Raw genomic sequence first — 27,366 nt, forward strand, 5'->3', positions numbered from 1 at the left:
AGAATTTATACACTATGTCATGACTTTTAGCTTTTCCACATGTACCTAGGTTCCATTATTTTTATTTTTAGAATTTATACACTATGTCATGACTTTTCCACATGAACCTAGGTTCCATTATTTTTATTTTTAGAATTTATACACAATGTCATGGCTATTCCACATGAACCTAGAATCATACAGTAGATGAAATACAGTAATAATATAGCAACAAATCTCTCTCTTGCTTACACACCAATTTACCAAGTCAATAAGTAGATAGAATGTAATTCAAGCAAGCAACCAATTGTGTGTTAATAATTGTGTCTACACACATCCTTGCCTAACTCCTTGGTGTACAATGAGGCACTGGTCTAGACTATTCTGATTGCCATTACAGTGAGTTTAAATGTAAATTTAGGTCTTAAGTCAGCTTTAACTATACCCCACATTTCATTGTCATTTTTCAGCACTGTTATGAACCCAAATCATATGGAGAAAAAAAAATCACTAAATTGATAAGAAAACTGATATGAATTTACTAAGCTTAATCTATGATAAGGACACAATTCTGTACTTTTTTTTTCTCACATTTACTGTATGTAAGAAACATTATTATTAATGGTGTTAGTTCAGTTTGTAGTGTTTTATTTATTGCTTAAAAATCACTCCCACTTTTATAGTTTCCAACTTATGAAAGATAAAAATGAGAGAGGAATATTTTTTTTTAAATATTCAATGTGCTGGAATAAGTTAATAAATTATTTTTTGAACATTATAGTCTTATTCACCTCTCGCAGTTGCCAAGCTGAATGTAACTTATATTCATTTAAAAATTCCGTCTAATAGAAGTAACATTTTGGCTTTTCTCTGGTGTACTGATATATGCATTGCAGCCAGTTGGGAGTTATTGTAGTAACACAACTCTAGGAGGCCTCTTGTTTGTACAATAAGTTAGATATTTAGAAAGCATGAGTAGAACAAAAGAATATTACACAAAATAAAAGTGACACTAAAAGTCTCAATGAGCATTCTAGATATTTATACATTTTCACAGCCCAAAGCTTCAAAACAGACTTTGTTAGTTGAGAGAGACACAATAGTCAAATGTTAGAAATCAAACAATATCACACAAGATGTCATATATATTACAAGAATAGTTTATTTTTCAAATCTTTAGAGATCAGTTGTTGAAATAACAAAATATGTTTTTAAATATTTGTACTTCTCAATATTTTCAACAACTATTATTTAGAGCACACATCAACTTAAGACACAAAAACTCTTAATGCTATTCAAAACTGATACATACACAAATGCCCAAAACTGAAAAAATAATTTAAACATGTTGCATTGGTAAATTAAAAAAAAAAAGAGCTTAATTTTTATGTAAGATTTGAATCTTTGATATTTACCTAACTACAATCTAGAATTCTTACTCTATAAAGGATCATAGAGTCAGGACTAGAACCATCAGCACTGGTACTTGAATGTTACATGAAAACAATGAAAACAATATCAAATGAGAGTACAGTTAGCTTTCTACATTGGCCTTCAAGAAATTAACCAAGTATCTACAGCATTTTAGATGGCTGCGCCTATTCTTTAGAATGCAGCTATTGCATCACAATGAAAAAAATGCTGACCTAGAAATCAAGAGAAAAATTTTATTTATGTATGCATACAGTACATGACCAACAAGCTAAGGTTATGTATAGATTGGGGTGCCACACCGATGCATCTTCATGAAACAGTTAATGTGAGGTTGATTAAACAAAACTGCACAAAGCATTATACTTCTGACCACCTAGTATGCCAATGAAACATAGGAAATGAGAGATCAGAGATTATATGTGTTCCATCAAAATGAGAGATCAGAGATTATATGTGTTCCATCGAAATGAGAGATGAATTGTGTAATTTTTTTTATCTTCACTTAACATTCATACTGTAAGGATGTCACATTGACTAACCAGTTAAAAACAAATGTTTAAGTGGACATGCTGTGTTCCCAAATGCTTACAGACAGACATCCTTGGACTGTTCTCAAACCCAAAGACAGCACAAAAAGGCGGGAGCTAACCATGATCAATGTGTAGTAAAAACATACAAATGATGTTGACTGGAGTGATGCTGAGGGCTGTATCAAACAAGAAAATTCTGAAAAATGCTGCCCACAACATTGTTTAGTGCATAACAAAGTTATATTATTGAATTTAAAGACTAGTTGTTGTTTTTTAAACACTGCAGTTCAAGAAACAATATAATGGTAATCATATGTATAGAGCATGAGTACTTGAATCATACCCTATAAAGTATTTCTATTCTGCAGCCCAAGAATTCACTTTAGAACACAATGGTTTCAGAAAGAAAGTTTAAAGCCATCACTGGCAGGATTGATGTATTCCAACAATCTTTCTGCATCAACACAAACTTTCTTGCCAGGGTTTAGAAAGGGAAAAATAACAACATTAATTTAGAGACAACAGAAGCTAATTTCTTAATTACTGAACTTGTTAATCAAGAATACCAAAATAAAGTAAACCTACAAGGTGGTATGTGTAGCACACACACACACACACATTATAATATCTTCAAAGTTCATAGAGTGAAATGATTTTGTTCTTCTCATTTAGTAGGTTCTGATTTCTTGTTCTTTGCAGTTACCAAATGTTCATGCCAATACTAGAATTCCCCTTGTAAGGACAAATGGGCTGAAAGATGCTATTTCTAGCACAGATTAGCAAAAACAATGTTCAAGTCTTAGCAACTGTATCATCAGGTGTCAATCAGTAAAACCTTTGATCAATGCAAAAATATTTACCTGTAGATATATTTACATCATTTTCAAAAAAAAAAAAAAAAAAAAATTAAAAGAAAATACTTGTTGAAATAAAATCGTATGGCAATTAGTAGGTCTACTGAGCAAAGGACTGTCCCACCAACTTTACAAATTAAAAAAAAAAGGTTAAAATAAGTCTTTGTATAATGGCAATGTATCATTGAACAAGTAAAAAAAAAAAACCAACTGAGTAAACCAAAATACTTTCAAAGTAGACATTTTTTAGTATCACCCACAACATACATGCGACCAATGAATGGTGTGATCAAGTCAGCAACAACAATCAACTGTAAGACAACATGTATAGATTTGATTCCACTTATTAATCACACTAACATCAGCAACAGCAGATATATATATATATAATTAATAATGTACTTACAAAACATTGCTATAATAACATCAAGATAAAATCATATAACACAATAGGTGTTAAAGAAGAACATTATCATCTTGCACTATATATATAAAATAAAGTCCATATTTACAAAGTATACAATACAATATATATATATATTTATATATATATACTTGTTCTCAATGTGTGTGACCATTTAGTCTTAAAACAAATCAATTGTTTTTAAAGCTGAAAACCTACACTCACACTAATACGGCACGACATGGCCTAAATTGTGCAGATGTGTCATAAAATCCAAATCCAATCCACTCATGCTAATTATAAAGCAAAACATGTTCTGCCACAAGTCTTCAGTTATGCAGCAGATCATTCTATCTTTCCTTCAGAAATGACAATCATTTGTCTATTGCAGCTAAAGATGAAATGTGAATCGGTAAATATCTTCTTTTGTGGTCTATTCATGGACTGGATGGCCAGGGACAAAGGACTGAAGCTCTTGATATACTAGTTCTGTGGAAATGGAAGCAAATAAAAATGGAAGGTTTAATTCAAAGAAAATTACACATTAAAATAATTAAACAATAGTAGATGGGTAACTTGGTTTAGGAATACAGGATCATAAGTTGAGGCATGTATGGTCGAAAACGGCTTAAAAAGGGGGCTCGAGTTGGAATCCTGAAGTGAGCTGACTTGTGTTTGATGATATCACAGAAACCCTCTCCCAGATACCCAACATCCCCCCCACATGGCCACAAAAACATTGGACAAAAGCACACTGAGAATGGTACAACATGAAAGATGCACTCTATAAAAGTGATTTTAAAAAAAATCTAATGAATACAAGATATCAGTATGTTTCAGTCCACATAGCTCTAATATTTGCCTGACATGCTAGGAAACGGAAAGATGGTCAATCATTAGGGTGACCCCTGAGCTGCTAGTACAGAGAGGACAGAGTGCAGTTATGTAATGAAGATGGCAGTATAAAAATGTATTCTTACGCCTCCAGCCTTCAGTTTTAAGGTCTCTATTTTCAAAGGAATTATCAAAGCGTTCTGCCACTGGCTCATCATCAGGGTCATGATACTGTCTGACATATTGGTGTTTCAGGGCATCATCTACAGAGATCCTGGTGTCAGGGTCAAGGTCAAGCATCTTTTCCAAAAGATCTATGGCTGAAAAATAAAGTAAAGAAATTCAATGTTGACTTCAAACAAGTCAGGAATGTTTTTGTTTTTTATTTTATTTAAAAGAAAATAACCAAAATACATTTTCATTCAATAAAGCAAACTATGTCTTATCATTTACATATGTTCCGTTTTTCTTACTGAATTTATTATTTAAAATGTTGTTAATTTCTATTCCCTGATTTATTCATTTCTGAGTTTTTTTGTGTTTATGAGAGAACAAAGATTCAGCTCAAATATATATGTTTTCCCAACAGAATATATGCTTAATCAACTGGTAACATTATTAAATTGATTGACAAAATATTAATAATGAATAATTGGTAATTTTCTCTACATTTTCAACAAATATTTTAAAGGTCAGCATGGCCCTAATCAAATTCATTAGCTTTTAAATATACTAAGCATATATGTACACTTTGGAAAAACAATTTTTTTTTATTTCTGAGTTAAGTTTTTCTCACAGCAAATTCTGTGTCACTTTTGTAAATGTTAATATTGTAAAATAAGTGACTTTCATTGTACTTTATATGAACCACAAGCTACTTCTTTTTATAAACTAGATTGAATATTATCAGCAATGTATATTCAATTTTGGTTTTAATAGACATGGTGTGGGCTTTAATCATTTATTCTTCATGCTGCCATAGTTCAAAACTGACATATAAAATATAGATATATTGATCTTCATTGATATAGATAAATGGTTTGCTCACCCTGTGGGTTAGCTCCAGCAAAATACTGATGGTAATCTTTCTTTTTTGTCCTTGGTAGTGATTTGATATAGCTCTGGGCCTGGGAAAGATGAGGAAAGCATACATTTTCAGTTTATATTTGAATAAGAAAAACAGTAAAAATACTTTTTTTTTAAAGACAATACTGCCTTTAAACAACTTATAGAGCTATTGTTTTTCTCGTAATAACTAATGAATGTTAGATTCAAAACAATTGAACTTTTTTTTTACTCCGCCCCATTTCCCCCAAGAAAGAATCCTGGTTGAGCAAATGTATACATCTACACTTAATAACATTCTATTGATAAGACTAGATGACTTAGAAAACAATGCGAAAAATTCTCCTTAACATTAATTTCTTAAACTCTTCAACAAATGCAAAAATACAGAAGACATATGGTCTTATTAAAAATGTTCTCGTTCTCTGGCCAAATCTAAATTTATTTCTTTTTAAGCTTTAAAAATTATAATGGCCAAACTAGAGTTTTCACAGAGTGGCAAATGAGCTAGTAATTCTTTTTACCAACGATATACATCAACTGTTAAATTTCTAATGTTGTGCTCTTCCGCGATGTTTAATACTTGAAATAGGAACAAATCCCAAATGGGGTAACACCGAACTCAATGCTGAACATGAACACAGACGAAAGGTCAACAATGGATAAATGGAGTCGACGCTAGTGATAAACAATAAACACTTTTAATACTTAAGAGGGGATCCGTCGAATGTCTTTTAGTAAAGCCATCTACTACTGATTACTCCCAATGTTCTACACAAAGCGTCTTGTTTATAGCTAAACTAAAGCATTCTTGTTTTTAAAGATTTGTCACGTCACTTGTCACTAACTTTCCGCTTATTCCCGAAACAAACACTACATTCTAATCATGTCATAACACTAAGAAAAATCATTGGAGCCATTTTAAAGATCCATAGGTCTATCATAAAAATTGTATTATACTTTGAGTAGATTTATACATTCGCCTAACCAGGATTTTTTCATGTAAAGGGGGAGGGTGTAAAATGTCCCATTTTTGTTAAAACATATCATTCCTTAGTTATTAAGAGTAAAATAATCACTCTTACAAAGAGCATCTGATTGTTACTTTTTATTTGAAATATATCTTGTTATGTTTACAGCATTATTATAATGTGGGAAGCTAAGTACGCATGAACTTGGCTTGGTTTGGCTACCTATGAAGGGGGCTCGAGGTTCAACACCTGACTGGGGCAGAGTTGTGTTAACTGAGTGCCTAATGGCAGCATGGAAAACCTTCTCCCAGATACCCCCTTCCCTCACTGGTCCACAAATGAGATTGGACCATAGTGCTCTGAGCATGCTATAACTTATAGTAAGGATGAAAGTAGCACTATATAAAAGCTATAATTTAATTTAATTTATTAAGAATAATTATTTCATTTAATAATCATATGAATGTATTATTGCTCAAAGCAAAAGTTTGTCTAATTCATCAAAAGTCTCGACTTACATCTCTGCTGGCTATCTTAAGGATGAAATCATCTGATGGCTTCCCAACCAGACTCAAAATCTTATTCAACTGATCAATATCTACAGGTCAGTGAGTTAAAAAAAAAAGAAAGGAAAAACTGAAAAAAGCAAAACAAACGCATGCTAAATAGACAACCTTCTTTTTACAAATATAGGATGCTAAATAGACAACCTTCTTTTTACAAATATAGGATGCTAAATAGACAACCTTCTTTTTACAAATATAGGATGCTAAATAGACAACCTTCTTTTTACAAATATAGGATGCTAAATAGACAACCTTCTTTTTACAAATATAGGGAGTCTGTACATAGTTCTGTATGACATTGTATAACTAGAAATATGAGTATTGTTTACTGACTAGCTCCTGATTGTAGACAAAAACAAAATGCATATAAATGTGTTTGTTTATATTTTTTATAACAATGAACTACAGTCCATGTTTCAAACTACAGATAAAACATTTACCAAAAAAATGCTAATTATTCTTAAGAAAGATTATAGATAAATGTTTTCATTAACTCTGCCTCATCCTAGTCATGCCCAGAATGCAAGAGCTTATATTGTGTACTGATGCACCTTACATAAGCCAAAAATCTATATATGGATAGAATGGTCATTTTGAATGACAATTATATATGCCAATGGGCTTAAAGTGTCAGACTTGTATAAAAATAAAGTAAAGTTACCCTTTCAGACCTTGTGATTTATAGGGCAGATGATTTTAGGGTCATCTGTTTCTTTGGCCAATGAACAGGGCACAATGACCAACCGCCTTTACTTTCCCCAACTAAAGTCAGGTACCCATTCGAGTTGGGTGTACTAAAAATCCAGATCTTTTAAATCCGTCTTCACTGACATTCAAACCCAGGACCCCAAGTTCAAGAGCCAAGCACTTAACCACACAGTCACCACGCCACCCGCCAGACTTGCATAGATCCTTATAATAGAGCAATACACTGTCAACACTAGCTTCCATAACTTATTTTAAATCAGACATTTAATCTTAATGAGTAGAACTTATGTTTGCTTTAGACAGTGCTACAATGACACAAAATACTTGGCTGATATTTTACACCAGCAGATGTTTTTATTGTGACAACAACTGTCTGCCCTGTCACACACAGTATGTTTATAAGTCAATGTCAAAAAGTGATTACAACATTACAAGCATAACTGAAACAAACACATATGATTTTTATGAAGGATACGATCAACCCCTTTAAATAAAGGTTTCCTTGTAATCATTTCTCCCAAGATACATCCCACTGACCACATATCAACTGGAAAAAGAAAACACAAAAAAAAAATTACATTCATATTAAGTTCTTTAAATAGCACAAAACAAATATAACACAATGGCATCAATGATACTGAAACTTCTGTCCTAGTTACCTTTTTCATTGTAGTGCATCCAGTTCAGTATTATCTCTGGGGCTCTGTACCACCTGCACACAACATAACCTGTCATCTCTTCAGCACTGGATCTGGCCAACCCAAAGTCTAAAATCTGAAAGATTATAAATATAACTCATCAATACATCTCTACAATTTTACTGATGCAGGATTCTGGCCAAAGTCTGAAATCTAAAAGATTATAATTCTAACAAATAAAAACTTATACAATTTTACTAATCATTGGTCTAAACATGTTAGAGAAAGATGTTTTTAAATATCCATTTGCTTACTTTTAATTCAACATTCTGATTCACACCAATGTTATTGGGCTTCAGATCCTAAAGATTAAAAAAAAAAGTATTAAACTAAAATGGTTTTATCTTAATTAATTTCTTCAAAAAATAAGATACATACATTAAACACATGATAAGTACATTGTACACATAGCCATTTATTAATCTAGTAGTGCATAATAATAATTTAATATTTATTAAACTATGCTAAGTCAATTTTTCCATACTCTAACTGCAGAAGGGAAGAAAGCCGACTTACACAAATTTCTAGAAATGTTCCTTTGTGTCTTTCTGAGTATTTTATGTTTTTGTATTTGTGTTTTTTTTTTAAATGTATTATTGCAGTACGTTTTACCCACAAATATATTCACATTTTACAATGTAAACTAAACAATACTGCTCTTCTAAATGTTTGTATTAGCTATTAGAGTAAATACTTGGGCCTACGAAGTACTTAAAATACATATGTTATTTTAATGCACAAAGTGTAATGCTCACCCTATGTATGATGCCTGCTGAATGAATATACTGAAAAAAAAAACAATTACGAAATCATTGTAATATTCATTTTGTAAATAATATATAGATAATATTTTTTAAAGAAGAGTTACAACAAAGACCATGAGATGGGGATATGAGAGATGGCGAACCATAGTGTAACATGTGAAATGAGACTCTCATTAGTTACAGAGACGTACCTTAACAGTAATTAGGCACAAGACATTAGTTTTATAAGTAATGTGTAATACAGGACACACTGCTATCACATAGGCCTACATACAAAATGCTGCCATCAGACAAACACATATACAAGAAACATAATTCACAAACACACAAAGAAGACACTGTTATCACACTCATATTTATAATATGTTGAAGACATGTTATTCAATGGACATTTACAAGACATTGATAGATAATGGAATAAGCACTGACTTACAGTACAATGTTATAACATAAAAGGGCATACAAGACACTCACATTTCACACTGAACATACAAGACACTGTCACACAGATGCAAATGAAATACAAGACACAAATAATACAAACCAAGACACTAGTGTGATCTTAATTCACAAGAAGAAAACATTCATTAGTTTCACACTGACCTTTAACCCCCGAAGGACCTGGTACAGAAGAAACTTGATATGGTCATCTTGTAAAGCTTGACATTTTAAAATATCATTTAAGTCAGTGTCCATTAAAGGAGTCACTAGGTATCTAAGGGGGGCAAAAAAAAAAGTCAATATTACAGCTCTAGCAAATTATTTCCACTTAAAATGCTAGTACAAAAATACTCATTTGAAAACAAGCAACACAGGATTGTGAACAAATGCTGCTTTTTTTTTAGGTTTTCGTTAAACACCTTAAAATTGGTCAGACAGAAAAGACTTAACTAGAAGTTTACTGAATCTATACAACAGTGTTATAACTTACACATCGTTGAAGTCTGAAATGTTTCTGTTGGGTGTAAATATATCCAGCAAATTGATGAGCTGAGGATGAACAAAACAAGAAGCAAATTTTTCTTTGACCTCAAGTACAAAATGTTCAAGTTATATTAAGATTAAAGCTATGACTATGACAAGGTCATCTCAGCATTATCAATGAAATATCTGAATTCTCATGCTTACATTCTCATGGTCAAAATGTCGGAGCATCCGAATTTCTCTATAAGCTCTCTTGGCAAAGATCTCAGACTGGAATGGCCTAGCCAGTTTTTTCACAGCCACCCTTTTCTTAATGACTTCATCATCAGCAGCACTGGTATTGAATATAAAGCAATGGTTAAGTTTAAACAGTTATATTTAGCTTTAAGTAACATAAAAGGGCTAAATGATCAGCTCATGTTTGTCTGTAATCCAGTCAATCACGTTAAGTCCAAGCTCAAATTCAAAAGAATTTTTTCAGGTTTGTCATAACATAAGAAACAATGATTTTTGATGCAATATTCAATTATTTCTAAGTAATTGATTAAATTATGAATTAGAATGTGTAAGTTATGGTTTAGAGTTGTGTGCATTTTACTTCTTTCTTTTTTAACCTTCTCTTCAAGGGTGTATCTTTAAAGGCAGTAATTTGACTTATGGTGTTACTTTTGTTGGTTAACAGTTAAGATCCACACTATAAAATATTACTGCTCTTGAGATGAGGTATCACTATCCCAAAAAAAGGGTACATGTATACTATATCACACTTGAATATACTATAACTACTTAGAGCCTGTAGTCGGTCAAGATAGGGGTCAAATTCTTTTTGTGTTTTTTAAGTCAATTGAAACATTACTGCTAGAAAACGTGTCAGGCTAGGGTAAAGCTATATAAGAGGTGTTGACCAGATCAGAAACATCTAGAAACCTTAAATTCATAATGTGGTAAAAAAATAAGCAGGCAACAGACAATAAACATTACTGCTAGAAAACGTGTCAGGCTAGGGTAAAGCTATATAAGAGGTGTTGACCAGATCAGAAACATCTAGAAACCTTAAATTCATAATGTGGTAAAAAAATAAGCAGGCAACAGACAATAAAAAAAAAAACTCTGAAGAAAGTGTTGAAGGAAATCTTGAGAACAATTACGAAAAGTCTTTTTGGGATATTTTAAAAAGGAAAACAAGATATCGAGGTCATTGGTCATTTGATCAGTAATTATTCATTGTTCAATGTGCTTTGTTTAACATTGATAGCTGTAGGTGAATTTTGTCATTGCTAGAGTTTCATTGAATTTGAAGATTCAGTGCTGTATTTCTTCAGTTTTTGTTAATTTTGTGTATTACTCTTAAATAACTGTCACTTTTCTGGTAGCTGAGTGGTTAGATGCTTGGCTTGTTAAATGAGAGGGTAAACATTTTCTAATGTTTACCTGACATTACCTGGGGAAAGTAAAAGCACTCAGTAGTTGTTAACTGATAATCAAAGAAAGAGGTGATTTTTACTTTTCTTTACTTCTTCTTGACACTCACCAGCTCATCAGCATTTTTTGTCAATGTTCCTCATTTCTATTTAGCATGTAGTGTTTTAACATGACAAGATTAAATTAAAAGTTGAAACACACTGTAACATTTTGCCAAAATTTTTTAATGATGTAATGTTCAAATTTTTGTGTTCTCTTAATCTGAAAGAGTAAATTTTAAACTTCCTAAAACAATAGACATTTTCTCTTCTTCTGCTTCAAGACTTTCTCTAGTGAATTTCAATTGAAGAGATACTGGAAAGAGTGAGAAGCACTTGCTAACCCTGTGCAGCTAATTTGTTGTGACAAGAGGATCTCGTCAAAAATTGTTATGAAGTCATCTGGTTCTCTGTTTGTCATCAGTGTAGTTGCTTAATGGGTCATTGCTTTTTCTATAACAAGGCACTAATGAGTCTCTCTTTAGAGAACAAAATAAAAGGAAGTCAAAGTTTGTGTCCAAAATAATTTGTAGCTATTTTATGGTCTTTGTCAAAATGCACTCATTACCATAGTTACTGTATATTTATATATATATATTACTTCAACATTGAAGGAATTCTGTGGTGGAGTTTCTTTATAAAATTAATAAGGCTTGTCTTCGAGTCCGAATATTAGTGAGGAATGCAGTATTTCCCGTGGCTGCGCAGCCCCAGCTGTGACCTACATATTTTGCGACATCCAGGGCAAGCATAACCATTGTCTGCATGTGGTCGATTTAGATTTTCTTTTCGCAGTCTGCATTTGTCCTCGGCAGCGGATTTTCTTTTGGTCTCAAATGTGTATCCCGTTTTATTGGGTGACTTCTGGAACATGACTTCTGTTTTCCCGAGGTTTATAGATAAACCAAAAAAGGCAGCAGCCTATGCAAATTCATTTACAGCGTTCTTGAGATCATGTTCATTGTGAGCTAGCAGGGCGCAATCATTGGCATAGAGAAGCTCCGTTATGACCATCTACTTTGTCTTTGTATGGGATAGTAGACGTCGAAGATTTAACACATTGCTGTCTGAACGTAACTGGATGTAGATGCCTATGTGCAATCGCTGCCTCATTTGACCCAACATTACGCCAAAGAAGATAGCGAATAGAGTAGGAGCAAGTACACAGCCCTGCTTCACGCCATTCTCTATTGGGAGGTGATCAGACACCTTGAGAATAGATAGGAACATGGGTGGGCAACCCAGCCTGGCCAAAATCCTCCACAAACCATCACGACTGACTGTGTCGAAAGCCTTGGTGAGGTCCACAAAGGCAGAACAAATATCATGTCAGAGCCAGGTGCTTTGTGTTTTTTGAATTTATATATTGCTGTCTCAATTTCCTGAAATGTCGGTGGGTTGTCGAGCTCCTCTCTCATAATTTTCTGAGGGACATTTGCCAGCGATTCCACCGATACTTGCTTTTTATCACCAAATAGCAGACTGTAGTGTTCTGTCCAGCGATTTAGTATGGCTGCCTTGCTAGTTAATAGGGTAGAACCATGATCTTAGCGGCGATGTAGTCTGGTAAGTTGGGCTATAGGCACATCAAAGCGACTCATAGAAAGAGCGTGTGTCAACAGAATCAGCATGTATATGCATGTTTACGGACAGCTCAAGCCACCAATTATTTTTTAGTTCCCTGACCTTTGACTGCAGAGTGTGACAAGAAGCTTTATATAGAGTTCTGGCTGCACTGTCATTAGGGTTCGCAAGAACAGAGCGATAGTATTTGTACTTATTCTTTAACAGTTCTTGAATTGCGGTATTGTTCTGATCAAACCAGTCTCTGTTGGGTTTACTGCAGTATCCCACAACTTTGGCTGTCACGTCCTGAAGTATCGTTTTTGGCACACCTGTCAGGGTTGTGTTAAAGCCTTAGCTCGTTTGCCCAGGCCCCTGATATTCAACAGGCACCTTTGTGCTTACAATAAATAATTGACTGGCTGTTAACAATGTAATTGTTTAATGATATGAATGTAAGTTATAATGACAAACTGATGGAGTAATATCATTGAGTTTAAAACATAATATTGTGGATGTGACAAGTCGGATTAAAGATTTGGCCGTTTTGGGTGTCTAGGGGATTTTATAGTTTGAGAATCCTTACTTGCACATATAAACTACAAGCACAGCGTTATAATGCAGGCAACAAATACTATATTTAGATGTAAACTTATGTACAGTTTATTATACAACATAAGATAATGAAAGGTGAAATGCTGTACAGTTGCTAGTATGGAATCTAGCGTATTTACATATATAGGACTATCATCATCAGATATTAGAACCAAGTGGTCTGAGTGTCATTAGGCTGGTTGCTTAGCTTTTGGTCCTGTGCTGCACTGGTGAGACGGGTGTGGCTGGTACTGATGCTGTCTGCTGGTGGGCTGGCGTAGTGGATCCAGGCTCCGTGTGCAGTCCAACTTGTATGGTTGCAGAGCTAAGCTGCGTCTACCAATCAGTTAAGCCAGTGACGAGTCTGTGGCTAGCGTTGTTGCTTGGACTCTTGAAGGATGAGTAGGTCTGATGTTTACAGATCTGGTGCCAGCAAATCTGCTATCAGCTTTAGGTTGCTAAGATTTCAGGCGGAGGTAGCCTATAGATAAAAGCACCAATCCAAAGTGAAATAAGGGAATGAAATTAGTCTAGAGCTCAAGCAAGAGATAGATGTGCTCCCTGTGGGCTCTCCAGCGTGAATGAGATCGGACGACGAAGTTTGTCCATATACACGTGGATAGAAAGGGGGGGGGTGAGTGGCGGGAGATAGGTGCAAAGGTGGTCTAGACTATTTGACGTCTTTGACAAAAGGGGTCCACGCTTGACCGTGACGAGAGTTTCCGGGAGATAGACATTGCGCGAGGGCGCGAGTTGAAAGCCCAGGAAATCAGCCAAGGTGGTCAGGTGGATTATGAAGGGGAGATTATCAGAGCTGGGTACATCAATGGAGATTATGCCTTGATAAAGGCTAGTGCCAGACGAACAGTGTTGCCCGAGGCGTTGAGTTGAATGGGCACTTTGAAGTGACCAGCCGCTCCCAACAAAGGGGGGGGGGGGTCAACGGATGTTTGCCAAGATAGGAAAAGGGGAGCGTACTCTTGTCAAGAGTCTAGTGTGGCACGTGTCAAGGTGGGGATAGTAAAATGTGACATCGCTGCCAAAGGGGGTGGGGTTGGATTGGAGGGGTGGTGGCTGTGTTTTTAGCGCTTGATTGGCTAAATTAATGAAATTGATGATTAATAGCGAGTAAATAAATTAATTAAATGCTTAGACCTGAGTGATACCTCGAGTGAGCTAAAACGGTTCGTCACAACCCTCCCCGCGTAAGATAGGTCTTGGTTAAAAGATCTATAAAGTGCTCACGTTGGTATCGCTCAAGTTTCGTCTACTGTCGGTCGTAGCATTTAAGAAAACTTTCCCAGTAGTTAAGAGGTTGCCAAGGTCCAGAGGGGTGTCCGTCCTAAGGGTCCGCTGTCGCCTATGTTCTGTCCGCAGGCGGATTGCCACGTGGAAGGGGCAATTCTGGAAACCTGGGGTAATAGGCCGGGTTGATAGGATTGGGTACATCTCCTTCTTGGGGCAGACCAGTAAGTGGGATAAGTGTTATGGCGGAGTGCCCAATGCGCGTACGTTGGACGGGGCTTATCTCTAAAGCCATAGTGAGGCGTTTCTTCGTGAGTGCGATTGATCGGCTTACCTCTAATTTTCCTGACACGGTCAATGTCAGGGGAGAGTGGCCTTATAGGGGGTGTGGAGCTGTGATGAGGCCCACTTTCACGAGAGTGAAAGTTCACTTTCCTCTGTGACTTCCTGGCAGGATCAGTGCCAGGCATTAGTGGTTTGATAGCTGAAGAGCGGGAGTTACAAGAACTCTCACGAGTGCAGGTATTTCGCTTACCTCGTGACTTCCTAGCAGTGCCAGTGCCAGGGTGGCGCGGCTTGAGCTCGGCTGAAGAGCCAGTAAAGGGTTTGTTAGAGTGGCGACCAGGGCTTCCAACCAGCTGGTTGCTGCCACGTTTCTGCTTTGTCATTCTACCGACAGGCAGAGAGAAGTATGGTTTATTGACAACTCCTAGAGGTATGTACCTGGAGCCTAGAACAAAGTCGTATACTGGCGAGTCCATGACTACTGCATCAATGGTGCCATGTACATACTTGCATTCTACGTGGACCCGAGCGATAGGATACACCTTCGGAGGAATGCCACGGTCTAGAGATTGAACCGTCACTGATCCACCAGTGAGATCCGATGGGTCGACCAGTGCTTTGCTGATGACAGAGCTCACCTCACATCCGGAATCGAATAGTACCTGGACAGGAGATCCGTTAATCAGAATAATCTCTACCCCAGGGGGTGATACGATGGGGTGAGGCGGTATCGGTTGGGTAAGGCCACAAGCAGTGGGTTCAGGGGCCACGGTCAGCGCTGATATGACGTAATAGTCCTCCTCTTCCTCATCAAGAGGCGATGGCTGATTATGCAAAGAGGGTTCAGGGAGCTCAGTCATGGCTGACACAGTACGTGGGGCCTGATGCTGTCGATTGGGCCTGTGATCACTCGTGCTGTTCCGGTCACGGTGATGGTTATTGGTCTGGCCATGTCGAGGCGGGTGGCTTCGTCTGTCGTAGCTAGTAGGCGTGGCTGGTCGTTGGATTGGTGCTTTTTGGTGATGAGGTTTAGTAAAAGGAGAGGGTTGGCTAGACGGAGCGTGTTTGTTGGAAGAAGTGGGCTGGTCCTCTGGTTTTTCCGAGGCTGAGGTCTTGCTTTTGATGTCCTTAACGTCTTTGCGGGCAGTCGCGTACCGGTCTGCAGCTGAAGCTATGTCGGCTGGTGTAGCGGCTTGCTGCTCCCTTACAAAGATTTTGACATCGTTAGGCATGCACTCCAGCAACTGCTCTGCGAGTATGAGGCTCACTAGGCCGTCCAAAGTCTCTGGCAGTTCGCTAAGAGTGTGCCACCTCTTCAGGTATTTGTTCAACCTGTCGCAGAGATTACCGTAGGTCTCTCGGCGCTCTAGGCGGGATGTCCTGAATTTCTTTTGGTAAGCCTCGGCAGTCAGCTCGAATTGGACGAGTAGCGCCTGTTTGAGGGCTGCGTAGTCTTCTCGCTGGCCGGAGGGAAGTTTAGAGTAAACTTCGTAGGCTTTGCCTCGGAGGCATTGGGATAGCCGGAAGCACCATTTCTCCTCTGGCAGACCGTAGTAGCTCGCAACTTCTTCGAAACGGACAAGATAAACTTCGATGTTCTCTGTCTTGTCGTCGAAGTGCTCCATTGGCATGTGGGGTAGGCCGTTTGAGGAACTTTGCTGGGAGGCAGGGCTAGCCGGGCGAGATCCGGAGGAAGCTTGACTGGCGGTTCCGTTCTCTTTCTCCGCGGTTATCCTCTCTCTCTCAGTTATTTGTTTTTCCCTTTCTCGCTCCGTGATTTCCTTTTCTTTAGCTATAGCTATTTCAGCTTCCTTTTTTTCCTTCTCTTTGGCTATGGCTACTTCAGCTTCCCTTTTCTCTCTCTCCATAGCTATTTCATGTTCCCTTTCCTTCTCCTTCTCAAATTCTGCCCTCACATATTCTTTCTGCTTTGCCTCATCGTCATACAGGACGGCCGCGAGTTCTCTGAGTTCAGCTATTTTTTGTTTCATGTCAGAGTCCGCTTTAGAGCGTGTGCCACTTGCCATGGTGGTGAGGGGTGCTAGGATGGTGAGGGGTGGGTAATGAAGGGGGAAAGCGGAAGGTAGAGTAAGAGGTGGAGACGATGATGGAGATGCTGAAAGCAATTACTTAAGAGTTATAGGAAAGGTGGTATCAGCCTTTGTTTGGTGCTTAAGAACCTGTAAAAGAAGTACAATTACAGCAATACAAAATTAGAAAATTAAAATAGCTCTGAATGACACTCTTTAGTCTTGTGCTCTAACAATGATGATGGTTAAAATACTGGGGAGTTGCCTGCTGTGCTTGCAGTGTTAGTTGGGTAAATCCCGGACGAGGCTCGCCATTGTGACAAGTCGGATTAAAGATTTGGCCGTTTTGGGTGTCTAGGGGATTTTATAGTTTGAGAATCCTTACTTGCACATATAAACTACAAGCACAGCGTTATAATGCAGGCAACAAATACTATATTTAGATGTAAACTTATGTACAGTTTATTATACAACATAAGATAATGAAAGGTGAAATGCTGTACAGTTGCTAGTATGGAATCTAGCGTATTTACATATATAGGACTATCATCATCAGATATTAGAACCAAGTGGTCTGAGTGTCATTAGGCTGGTTGCTTAGCTTTTGGTCCTGTGCTGCACTGGTGAGACGGGTGTGGCTGGTACTGATGCTGTCTGCTGGTGGGCTGGCGTAGTGGATCCAGGCTCCGTGTGCAGTCCAACTTGTATGGTTGCAGAGCTAAGCTGCGTCTACCAATCAGTTAAGCCAGTGACGAGTCTGTGGCTAGCGTTGTTGCTTGGACTCTTGAAGGATGAGTAGGTCTGATGTTTACAGATCTGGTGCCAGCAAATCTGCTATCAGCTTTAGGTTGCTAAGATTTCAGGCGGAGGTAGCCTATAGATAAAAGCACCAATCCAAAGTGAAATAAGGGAATGAAATTAGTCTAGAGCTCAAGCAAGAGATAGATGTGCTCCCTGTGGGCTCTCCAGCGTGAATGAGATCGGACGACGAAGTTTGTCCATATACACGTGGATAGAAAGGGGGGGGGGTGAGTGGCGGGAGATAGGTGCAAAGGTGGTCTAGACTATTTGACGTCTTTGACAAAAGGGGTCCACGCTTGACCGTGACGAGAGTTTCCGGGAGATAGACATTGCGCGAGGGCGCGAGTTGAAAGCCCAGGAAATCAGCCAAGGTGGTCAGGTGGATTATGAAGGGGAGATTATCAGAGCTGGGTACATCAATGGAGATTATGCCTTGATAAAGGCTAGTGCCAGACGAACAGTGTTGCCCGAGGCGTTGAGTTGAATGGGCACTTTGAAGTGACCAGCCGCTCCCAACAAAGGGGGGGGGGGGGTCAACGGATGTTTGCCAAGATAGGAAAAGGGGAGCGTACTCTTGTCAAGAGTCTAGTGTGGCACGTGTCAAGGTGGGGATAGTAAAATGTGACATCGCTGCCAAAGGGGGTGGGGTTGGATTGGAGGGGTGGTGGCTGTGTTTTTAGCGCTTGATTGGCTAAATTAATGAAATTGATGATTAATAGCGAGTAAATAAATTAATTAAATGCTTAGACCTGAGTGATACCTCGAGTGAGCTAAAACGGTTCGTCACAGTGGATATATTAATTAAACAATCATTCTGCACCTTGCTATCTCACAACGCAACAGCTTAGTATGCATAACACTGGCCCACTGACAATTCTAGTCTCTGGTGTAGACTTGATAATCCCATAACTAACTCCCTGTAGAGTCATAAGCAAAGACAAATTGAAAGGTCTAGTCTAATACGCTAAGGCAGCGAAACAACTGCGAAATGCAGTAATGCTTTAAATACTCACCCTAAACAGGGGTACACAGATGAAAGAAATGTTACACCAGAAAAATAACAAAAAAAACTCTGTAAGCATAAAAGCAAGGCAACAAAGAAAGTAGGTTCAAAAATTGTGCACCTAATAAACATTGGTGCTAGAATACCATGGCCTACGCACTGACATTCCCCCAAACTGGTTCTTACAAAGTATGGACCAGTTTCCTTACCTCAAACTGAAAGAAAAGTAAGAAGGTATCATAGCAACTAAAAGGCAAGCACATTTAGCAAGAAAAATTCATCAGCATTAACATCACTCCTCCAAAAATAACAACTTTGAAGAAAAATTACCAATGACACCTTATACTAAAGCATCAACATTACACTATGAACCTTTCACAAAATCACAATCTACCAACCAATCATATTTAAAATGAATAATCAACAAATTAACGTTGATAATAATAAATGCAACCTTACTTACTTACTTAGACTTAGGTCCTCCCGCGCCGTTCGGCGCATTGGGCGGCAAGCTGTCTCCATAATGATCTGTCACTGGCAATGTCTGAAGCCTCTTCCCATCTGGTGTCCACTGTTCTGAGGTCCTCCATGAAGGTGTGTCGCCAGGTAATACGAGGACGTCCCTGTTTGCGCTTTCCTCGTTTTGGCTTCCATGTTATCGCAACTCTTGGTGTGCGTAATTCATTTTGACGTAGAACATGTCCCGCAAACCTCATGCGACGCTCAGTCACAACCTCACTAAGTGTTCGACTCCCAGTTCGGCAAAGGATTTCCTTGTTTGAGATCCGGTCTGTGTATCTGACTCTTAAAATCCGTCTCAGCCATCTCTGTTGAGCCACATTTAGTCTTTTCTCAATTTTGACAGATGACTTCCACGTCTCACATGCATATGTAGCAGTTGGAATGACGATTGTGTTGAGAAGGTGTATTTTTGTCTCGAGTCCAATGGCTTGGCTAGTCCAAATAGGCTGCAGCCTTTGGAAAATGCTCCCTGCCTTTCCTATTCGGCACGCTACATCATGGTAAGCGTCTCCATCATTTGTTATGATGCTGCCAAGGTACGTGAACTTGTCCAGCTCTTCAAGCTTTGACTCGCCAAGTCTGACGGGGACACCCTTTGCCTTATATCCCACTCGCATAATTTTAGTCTTATCCAAGTTTATGCGGAGGCCAATTTTGGGTGCCTCTCTGTCTAGGCTCTCCGTCATTTCTTGAATGCATTTATTTGTAGCCCCGAGTAGTGCAACATCATCAGCAAAGTCCAAGTCCGTCAATCGGAGTTGTTCATGCCATGGAATACCAAAGGCAGTCTGGTTCATTGCTCTCCTCATTATGTAGTCGATGGCTAGGAGGAAAAGGAAGGGAGATAAGATGCACCCCTGTCTCACACCTGTCTCGATTGTAAAAAACTCTGTTGTTCCCTCTTCTGTTTTAATGCAGCAACTAGACTGACTGTAAAGGTGTCGTAGGATCTGGACGAATTTTTCTGGTATACCGTATTCTCTAACTATTTTCCATAGTGATTCTCGGTGGACACTATCAAACGCTTTTTTGAAGTCCACGAAACTGATCGTTAGCCGTTGTTGGTACTCAAAACTTTGTTCTATGATATTTCGTAAAACGAAAATCTGCTCTGTACATGATCTGCCTCTTCGGAAACCTGCTTGTTCTTCTCTGAGCCTTTCATCTACAGACTGTTGAAGCCGTCTCAACAAAACAGTGCTGAAAACTTTGCCTGGGACAGAGAGGAGAGTAATGCCCCTCCAGTTGTTACAGTCTGCCAAGTTGCCCTTTTTTGGAAGCTTTACAATCACTCCCTTTTGCCAGTCCTCTGGGACTTTTGAAGTTCGCCAACAGAGATTTAAGAGATCAGTCATTCTGTTAACAATGCACTGTCCCCCATATTTTAGCATTTCTGCTGATATCATGTCTAGTCCTGGTGCTTTGTTATTATTTAGCACTGCAATGGCCATGGTAACCTCCTCAGCAGTTATTGGGTCTGTCTTGACCTTGAGATCATTGTCTGGAGAGGGGTCCTTGAATATGTAAGTTATGTCTGGCGACAGTTGGTTAAGGGTCTCTTTAAAGTGCTCTACCCATCTTGCATCCTGTTCTTCTTTCGTTAACAAAGTTTTGCCTTGCTTGTCTTTTATTGGTGCCCCATGTCCACTCTTTGCTCCAGTGAGATCTCGGACAATACGATGGAGGGTTTTTGTGTCATTTCTGCTTGCAGCTGCTTGTGCCTCTTGTCCTTTCTGCTCAATCCAGTCCCGTTTATCTTGCCGACAGCTTCTCTTTACTTTCAGATCTGCTTCCCTATAGGCTTCTTCCGCTAGGCTGCGATCCTGTGTTTCATTTTTCTGATCTCGTCTACGTTTGGCCTCTTTCCTCTCATCTATCAATTTCCATGTTCTGTCTTGTATCCACCGTTCCTTGTATGAACCTCGCCTCCTTCCGATAACTTCTTCTGCGCACCCAATAGTGGTATCTTTGAAGTTGGCCCACTCTTCTTCAAGGGTCAATATATCTGCAAGAGCCTCAAAGCGGTTCGTTAGTTTCAATTGGAACTGTGCTGCAGTATTGCCGTCTTTAAGCTTCTCTACATTAAATGGGCGGGGTCGTGTGGCTCGTTTTGGTTGGCGTTTCAATCGGAGCTTACATTTGCCACTGACAAGGTAGTGGTCTGAGCCGATATCAGCTCCTCTGCGGGTCCGCACGTCTAACAGAGATGACCTCCATCGTTTGGAGATGCAAATGTAATCTATCTCGTTGAAGGTTTCCCCATTTGGTGATCGCCATGTTTTTTTGTGTATTTGTTTGTGCTTAAAATATGTGTTTCCAATTGAAAGGCTGTTGGATGCGCAGAGAGAAATCAAACGCTCGCCATTATCACTGATGTTTTCTGCAGAGCCATATGGTCCCATTACATATTCAAAGCCAGTTCGGTTGGGATTGATTTTGGCATTAAAATCTCCCATCAGTAGAATTAGGTCGTGAGTAGGTGTTTCATCAAGAGTGGTTTGTAGTTGATTATAGAACTGATCTTTGATGGTATCTTCTGCATCCTCTGTAGGGGCATAAGCTTGGATGGTAGTGACTTTAATTTGCTTTGTTTGGAGTCGAGCTGTAATGATGCGGTCACTGATCGGCTTCCAAGCAATTAGCGCTGAAGCTGCTATTTTAGACATGATGATTCCTACACCACCAATGTGCTCCTTGTCATGTCCTGAATATATTATTGTCTTGCCATCATTGATAATTTTTCCACTTGACGTCCACCGCATCTCGCAGATCCCAAGGATGTCCAGCCGATAAGAGTCAAACTCTCTTAAAAGTTGGGCCAGTTTACCGCATTGATTCAGGGTTCTTACATTCCACGTGCCTATAAGAGTCGGTTTCCTTGCGTTGAAAGGCTTGCCATTAACTCCGCCGTATGCCGGTCCCAAGCCCGGGTGAGAAAGGAGGAGGGTTTGGCGTGGGGCTAGCGACCCCACCCTGTAAAACCACTATTGCTACAGAAACGGCAAACTCGACACATAATGAAAACTATACATGCGGCGAGGGCGGCCAAACCCTGATGACGGTGTTGGATCAAAGCCAACTGGAAGTCCAATACCCCCCCCCCCCGAAATGCAACCTAATATCATCTAACATAAAATGCAAACATTTTCATAAAATAATGTACACATTGAAAAACTGAAATGCATAAAGACATGTATAAAAAAAATACATATATAAGTATGTAGCTTATGTAGCTGCACATTTGAAAGTCTTTAGTAATCTTGAGCACAGATCAGCAAGCAGATTGTCCTCCCCTTTGACATGAACAACATCAAAGGAATAATCCTAGAACATCAGTGCCCATCTTGTAATACATGCACTGGTAAAGATAGTGCTCCTAATTTCTCAAACCCATTAGAGTTACCCCAAAAATTCCAGAATTCACTAGGATTTTAGCCTGAGACCTCTCTTTAGAAGCCAGGCACTTTGCTACTCAGTCACCACACCCTTTACTTTCTACTTTCTAATAATACTTAAAACTCTGTGTGTTTTTAGTTGACATCACAATATTATTATGAAAAAGTTGTGTTTTTGTTTTCATTTTCATTGTTACTCTTAATAATTATCATTTTTTCTGAGACTTTAATATAATAAGACAATTTTATTTCTTTTTCATAACTACCTTTTTGAGGTAGGTAATGACAGTGGGCAGGTTTCAAACCAAAGACAATCATAATGAGCCATCCAAACGGGTCACATGCCCAAGAAATTTTGCTCAGTGTATTCTTTCTATATTTGTTGTTTGTGCGAGAGAGTGGTAATGAAGATAAATAACAAAAAATTAGTCTCTACAGTACTTTTTAATACTAAAGAAGTCAGGCTTATATTGAAATGGAACATTTCATAAACATTTTGTGAAAATGGCTGTCAGGGTTACTCCATCTAAGAGGTGTCTAAGTACTATCATTAAAAGCAACTATTCAAAAGCATTATTGTTAGGTTTACATCATTCTTCAAGTGCTATGCTGACTCACTGTTTACCACTAAGAACAGTTGTGTTTGAGGATTCACTTCAACACTGTGTACTTTAAGTGCAGACAATCAGTAGCCAGAAAAGAAGAAAAAAAAACATGTCTATAACAATATATGGCCTCATATAGCCAAGAGTTCAAATCTCGACTTAATATGTACAAGAAGAAATAATATTATTTTACAAGACAAACATATTAATACCATGCATGAATTCCTTTGCAACCTCAAGCATTACTCTATTGATCATTTATTTATAACCACAGGAAACAGTCCAGGAAATGAGTTACATTATAAAAAGTGAATGTATTTTAAGGTACTTCTTTTTTAATTTAGTTTCTTCCATTCAATCCTTTTCAAACTACAACAATACACCAGTGGCTAATACAGAAAGTGGCAAGAATTTAAAAGAGTATCAAACTATGTACTATGTCAAATCTAATAAGAGTGTTCTTAAGAATTGAAAGATAAATAAGTGAACATACATACTAAATCCTGTTCTTATCAATTTTGAATCAGTCAAACAACTTCGGGCCAGTTGTAAATATTATTGTTAACATAAACAAATCAAAGTATGGGGATCCTCTAACAGATCCTATTTTCAATTCATTTTAACTAAAAACATTGATACAATAAAACAGCAAGGGATATGGAAATGGGTAAGTCAGTTATGGAAAGCTATGAATCATTTAATACATACAAAGAAGGGCTAAATACATATTTTGCAGAAAACAGCCTTCATTCAGATAGAAAAAGGGGCAAACATTTTATTAGTGTGCCAAGCCTTTCTGCATCTCAAAGTCACTAGCTACTCTACATCTTCCAATTACCAAACACTAGCAAAGTGTTGTGCCAGCTACTCAATGATTACTACTACCCACCACATCCACTACAGATCAGATCATTTCGGAGAGGTTCATGTTCCAAATATTAAAGACAGAAAGAAGGTAAAAACTTTAAAATGAATTCCAAATGGTCATAAAGATTCTATCAGAACACTGGCATTTCAGTGCTGATCTCCATATTTCTTTAAGAGGTAGAGTTGTATGCTTTAGTTGTAATATTTGTACAAGAAACAAGTTTGAATTAGAAATGGCTGTATATATTGCAAGATCAATGGAAGGTTCTTATAAGAACCCAGAACAAATTTGGTTTACAGCCCTACATGTGGTTGTTAGATGCTTCCGCACTGTGCCTTATGCAGATAAGTCAAATGGAGGTAACACTCAAATAGCTAAATCAAATAGCAGAGGCGAAAGGCCAACAATATGAGTTAATCGATGCAGATAACAAATGTTGAACAAAAAAGTTAATAATAATAATGTAAACATATAGTTGTTTTGAAATACACTAGCTTCAGGTTTTAGATTAACAGCTTAATTAGAATTTTAGAAACGTGAAAACATGACTTGCAAGATGAATAAATTAATAAATCATATTTTTTGAAAATGAAAGAGAGACATTATTTGTAACATGTTACAAACTAGTAATGGGAAAGATACAATCCTAGCTAGGGAAGAGCCTTATGTGCTAAGCATTCGGGAAGGGGGGGGGGGTAAAAATAAGATACACTAATAGCTATTAGTAGTAAAACCATTAGATGAATAACCACAACGGTAGTTTGCAAGCAATCTGTTAACAATCTGCTAAAACTTTCAGCAATATGAGGTTCTGGATTGGGCCTTAGGAAATGTGAGTTACAGTTTTGGCACATCAGCACAATTTAGGCCATGTAGTGCCCGTAATCCTTAGAAAATGTATTAAGTTTTAGAGATCCTAAGTACAGTAAAGGCTGTGAAGTAAAGAGATACTTCCCCATTTTAATTTTTTGGTTCACAGGAGATTTTTTAAAAGTCGGCCTGGCCTAGATTTTTTTTAATGAGCAAAAGAAGTGTTTGAAGGTATACTTTTCTTTTAGTCTAGACTTACTGCCTTTTAAATAAAAATTATAATACAAATTTAAATCCCTAAATAATCAAAGCGTTTAACTTTAAAGCATTTTAATAACCTCTTAATTTCCCAAGTATTTTTTTTTATTTAACTTCTTTAAACCTGTGGTTCACATAAGATTAAAGAGTGTATCAGACGTTTGAAGTCTACATTTTACTAAAAAAAAATGCAGTAACAACTGACAGCTCATTTAAAGAAGAAGAATCAGATAAACTTAGAGTTAATACACTAACAGAATGATATAATCCAAGTACAAGGTGTGCATAGATCTAGATATCATATATTATAGAATCTAGTATCTTACACCATGGGTATCATGTTACATACAGGCACACCCCAGGTTGAAACTTGATAGTGGTCTTACTCAGTTTAATACACACTATGACAGTACTATATTAGAATATTATATATCAACAAGTAGAATCTTAAGAAGGGCTGTGTATTTGTATTATTGAGTCTGTGAGACACAAAAGTAGAAGATCTAGATTCTAGAATCTAAATCTATCTATAATAATAATATTGTCTAAATAATAATAACGATGATAATAAAATAACAGACTACACTGACTATAGATTTGAAGTCTATAGAATCTAGATCTATCTTATGACAGCTCTAGTAATAAGCTATCACTGTAACTGTATGGTCAGTGTTAAAAGCTTCCCTAGCCATGAGTAGTAATTAGTAAAGTAATATAAAGAAGAATAGAAATGATGACAGCAGATTTTTTAAATACAGACTATAAGTATAATTATCTAGATCTAGAATCTAGCTAGACTATAATAGTTAATAGATTCTCTAGATCATCTAGAATATATTCATAATATTGAAAAAAAATGAATATTGTATATCAATTAGATCTATTAATCAATCAATGATCTATCAAATTTAATCAAATCTATCTATAACTAGTTAAAGATCTAGATGTAATTATAATAATATTAAATTATATATATATATTATAAGCAACATTTTAAAAAATTATTCAAAATATAAATAATTGTCCAATAATAGTAAAATAAACGTCTTTTTGCGTCTCTAGTGTGAGTCTCGTCACTCTTAGTCTAGTCTATAGTCATTCAAGTCAATTGTTATCAAGTTTTAGAGCTAGATTTATTATAAATCTTTATTATACTTTATAATATAAAATATAAATATTATTATAGATCTCTATAGGCTATGTCTAGATTCTAGATTAGTAGTGATGAAATCATGAATGTTTATTCATAGATTGACATAGATCTACTAGATCTAATTATTTAACTTACCAAACTTGACCATAAGCTCCGCTTCCAATAGGTACAAGTCGTTTGTAACGAGTAGGTACATCCCAAGAAGTGGACACTAATTCTGTGTGATAAAATCCGGGCTTCAAGTCATTTCCAAGCATTCTTTTTAGCATGATTTCAAAGAATTAAGAACTCGCAAAATAATAACAAACAGCAACACTACAACACACACACTGATCTAGATCAAAGGACTAGGACTAGACTTCACTGAAATAAACACACGGGAGCGATCCGACTTCTGTTGAGGAAATCCGATATGTGTCAACTTTGGCCCCCGCAGTCATGCATCTTGCGTTCACTTCGACCTTAGTTAAACTGTCACTGACTGCACCGCTAGATAGTCTGCTACACAAAAACACAGCACGACCCGTAGGCCTTAGCGAGGACAAAAAAAAGGAAACGGGAAAAGGGGGGGGGGAGAATCGGATAGGCTTTCTCAGATTTTCCCGTTTTTTGACATTGTCGAAGCTTTTTTTTTCCCCTTTTGAGCTGATAATCATGTCTAAATTCTAAAAATAGATTTAAATCTAGATGTAGATCTATAGACATTAGCTACTGCCAATAAGTATTGTTTAATTTGAGGATTAAATCAGAGCATCTCGATTTTTGCCCATATTATAGTTAAGTTTCAGTCACCCATGTCTCATAGATGACGTCAGCTGATGCGTAAATACAATAACTGACCTACATTTGGACTTCAGGATCTTGTTCAGTGTGTCATCACGTTTGTCTTACAACGGCGCAACGCATTTCCTGTTCTTGTCGTCTGCGAACCTGAATTTTTAAATAAATAATCATTTTGAAATGGCTTAGCGCCTCGACCAATGTAGTTGTTCCTCATTATTATGAGAAGCAAAAGATGACTTAGACTTGCAGAGGTGTTGATAG

General features: G+C 37.4%; 1 protein-coding gene across 1 annotated transcript; it reads right to left on the minus strand.

Annotated features, from left to right (window-relative positions):
- Window positions 1-1,118: 1,118 nt before the first annotated feature.
- Window positions 1,119-26,855, minus strand: LOC129926047 (mitogen-activated protein kinase 14-like). The gene is made up of 12 exons (XM_056027917.1): window positions 26,458-26,855; window positions 9,935-10,064; window positions 9,738-9,796; window positions 9,410-9,521; window positions 8,798-8,827; window positions 8,297-8,344; window positions 8,004-8,118; window positions 7,820-7,891; window positions 6,589-6,668; window positions 5,083-5,161; window positions 4,181-4,354; window positions 1,119-3,689 (listed from the first exon to the last, which is right to left on the minus strand). Exons 1-12 carry the CDS (start codon window positions 26,589-26,591, stop codon window positions 3,634-3,636), a joined length of 1,089 nt encoding a protein of 362 aa, XP_055883892.1. The 5' UTR covers window positions 26,592-26,855; the 3' UTR covers window positions 1,119-3,633.
- Window positions 26,856-27,366: the final 511 nt, after the last annotated feature.

Source organism: Biomphalaria glabrata, chromosome 4, assembly GCF_947242115.1.
Source record: "Biomphalaria glabrata chromosome 4, xgBioGlab47.1, whole genome shotgun sequence".
NCBI lineage: Eukaryota > Metazoa > Mollusca > Gastropoda > Planorbidae > Biomphalaria > Biomphalaria glabrata.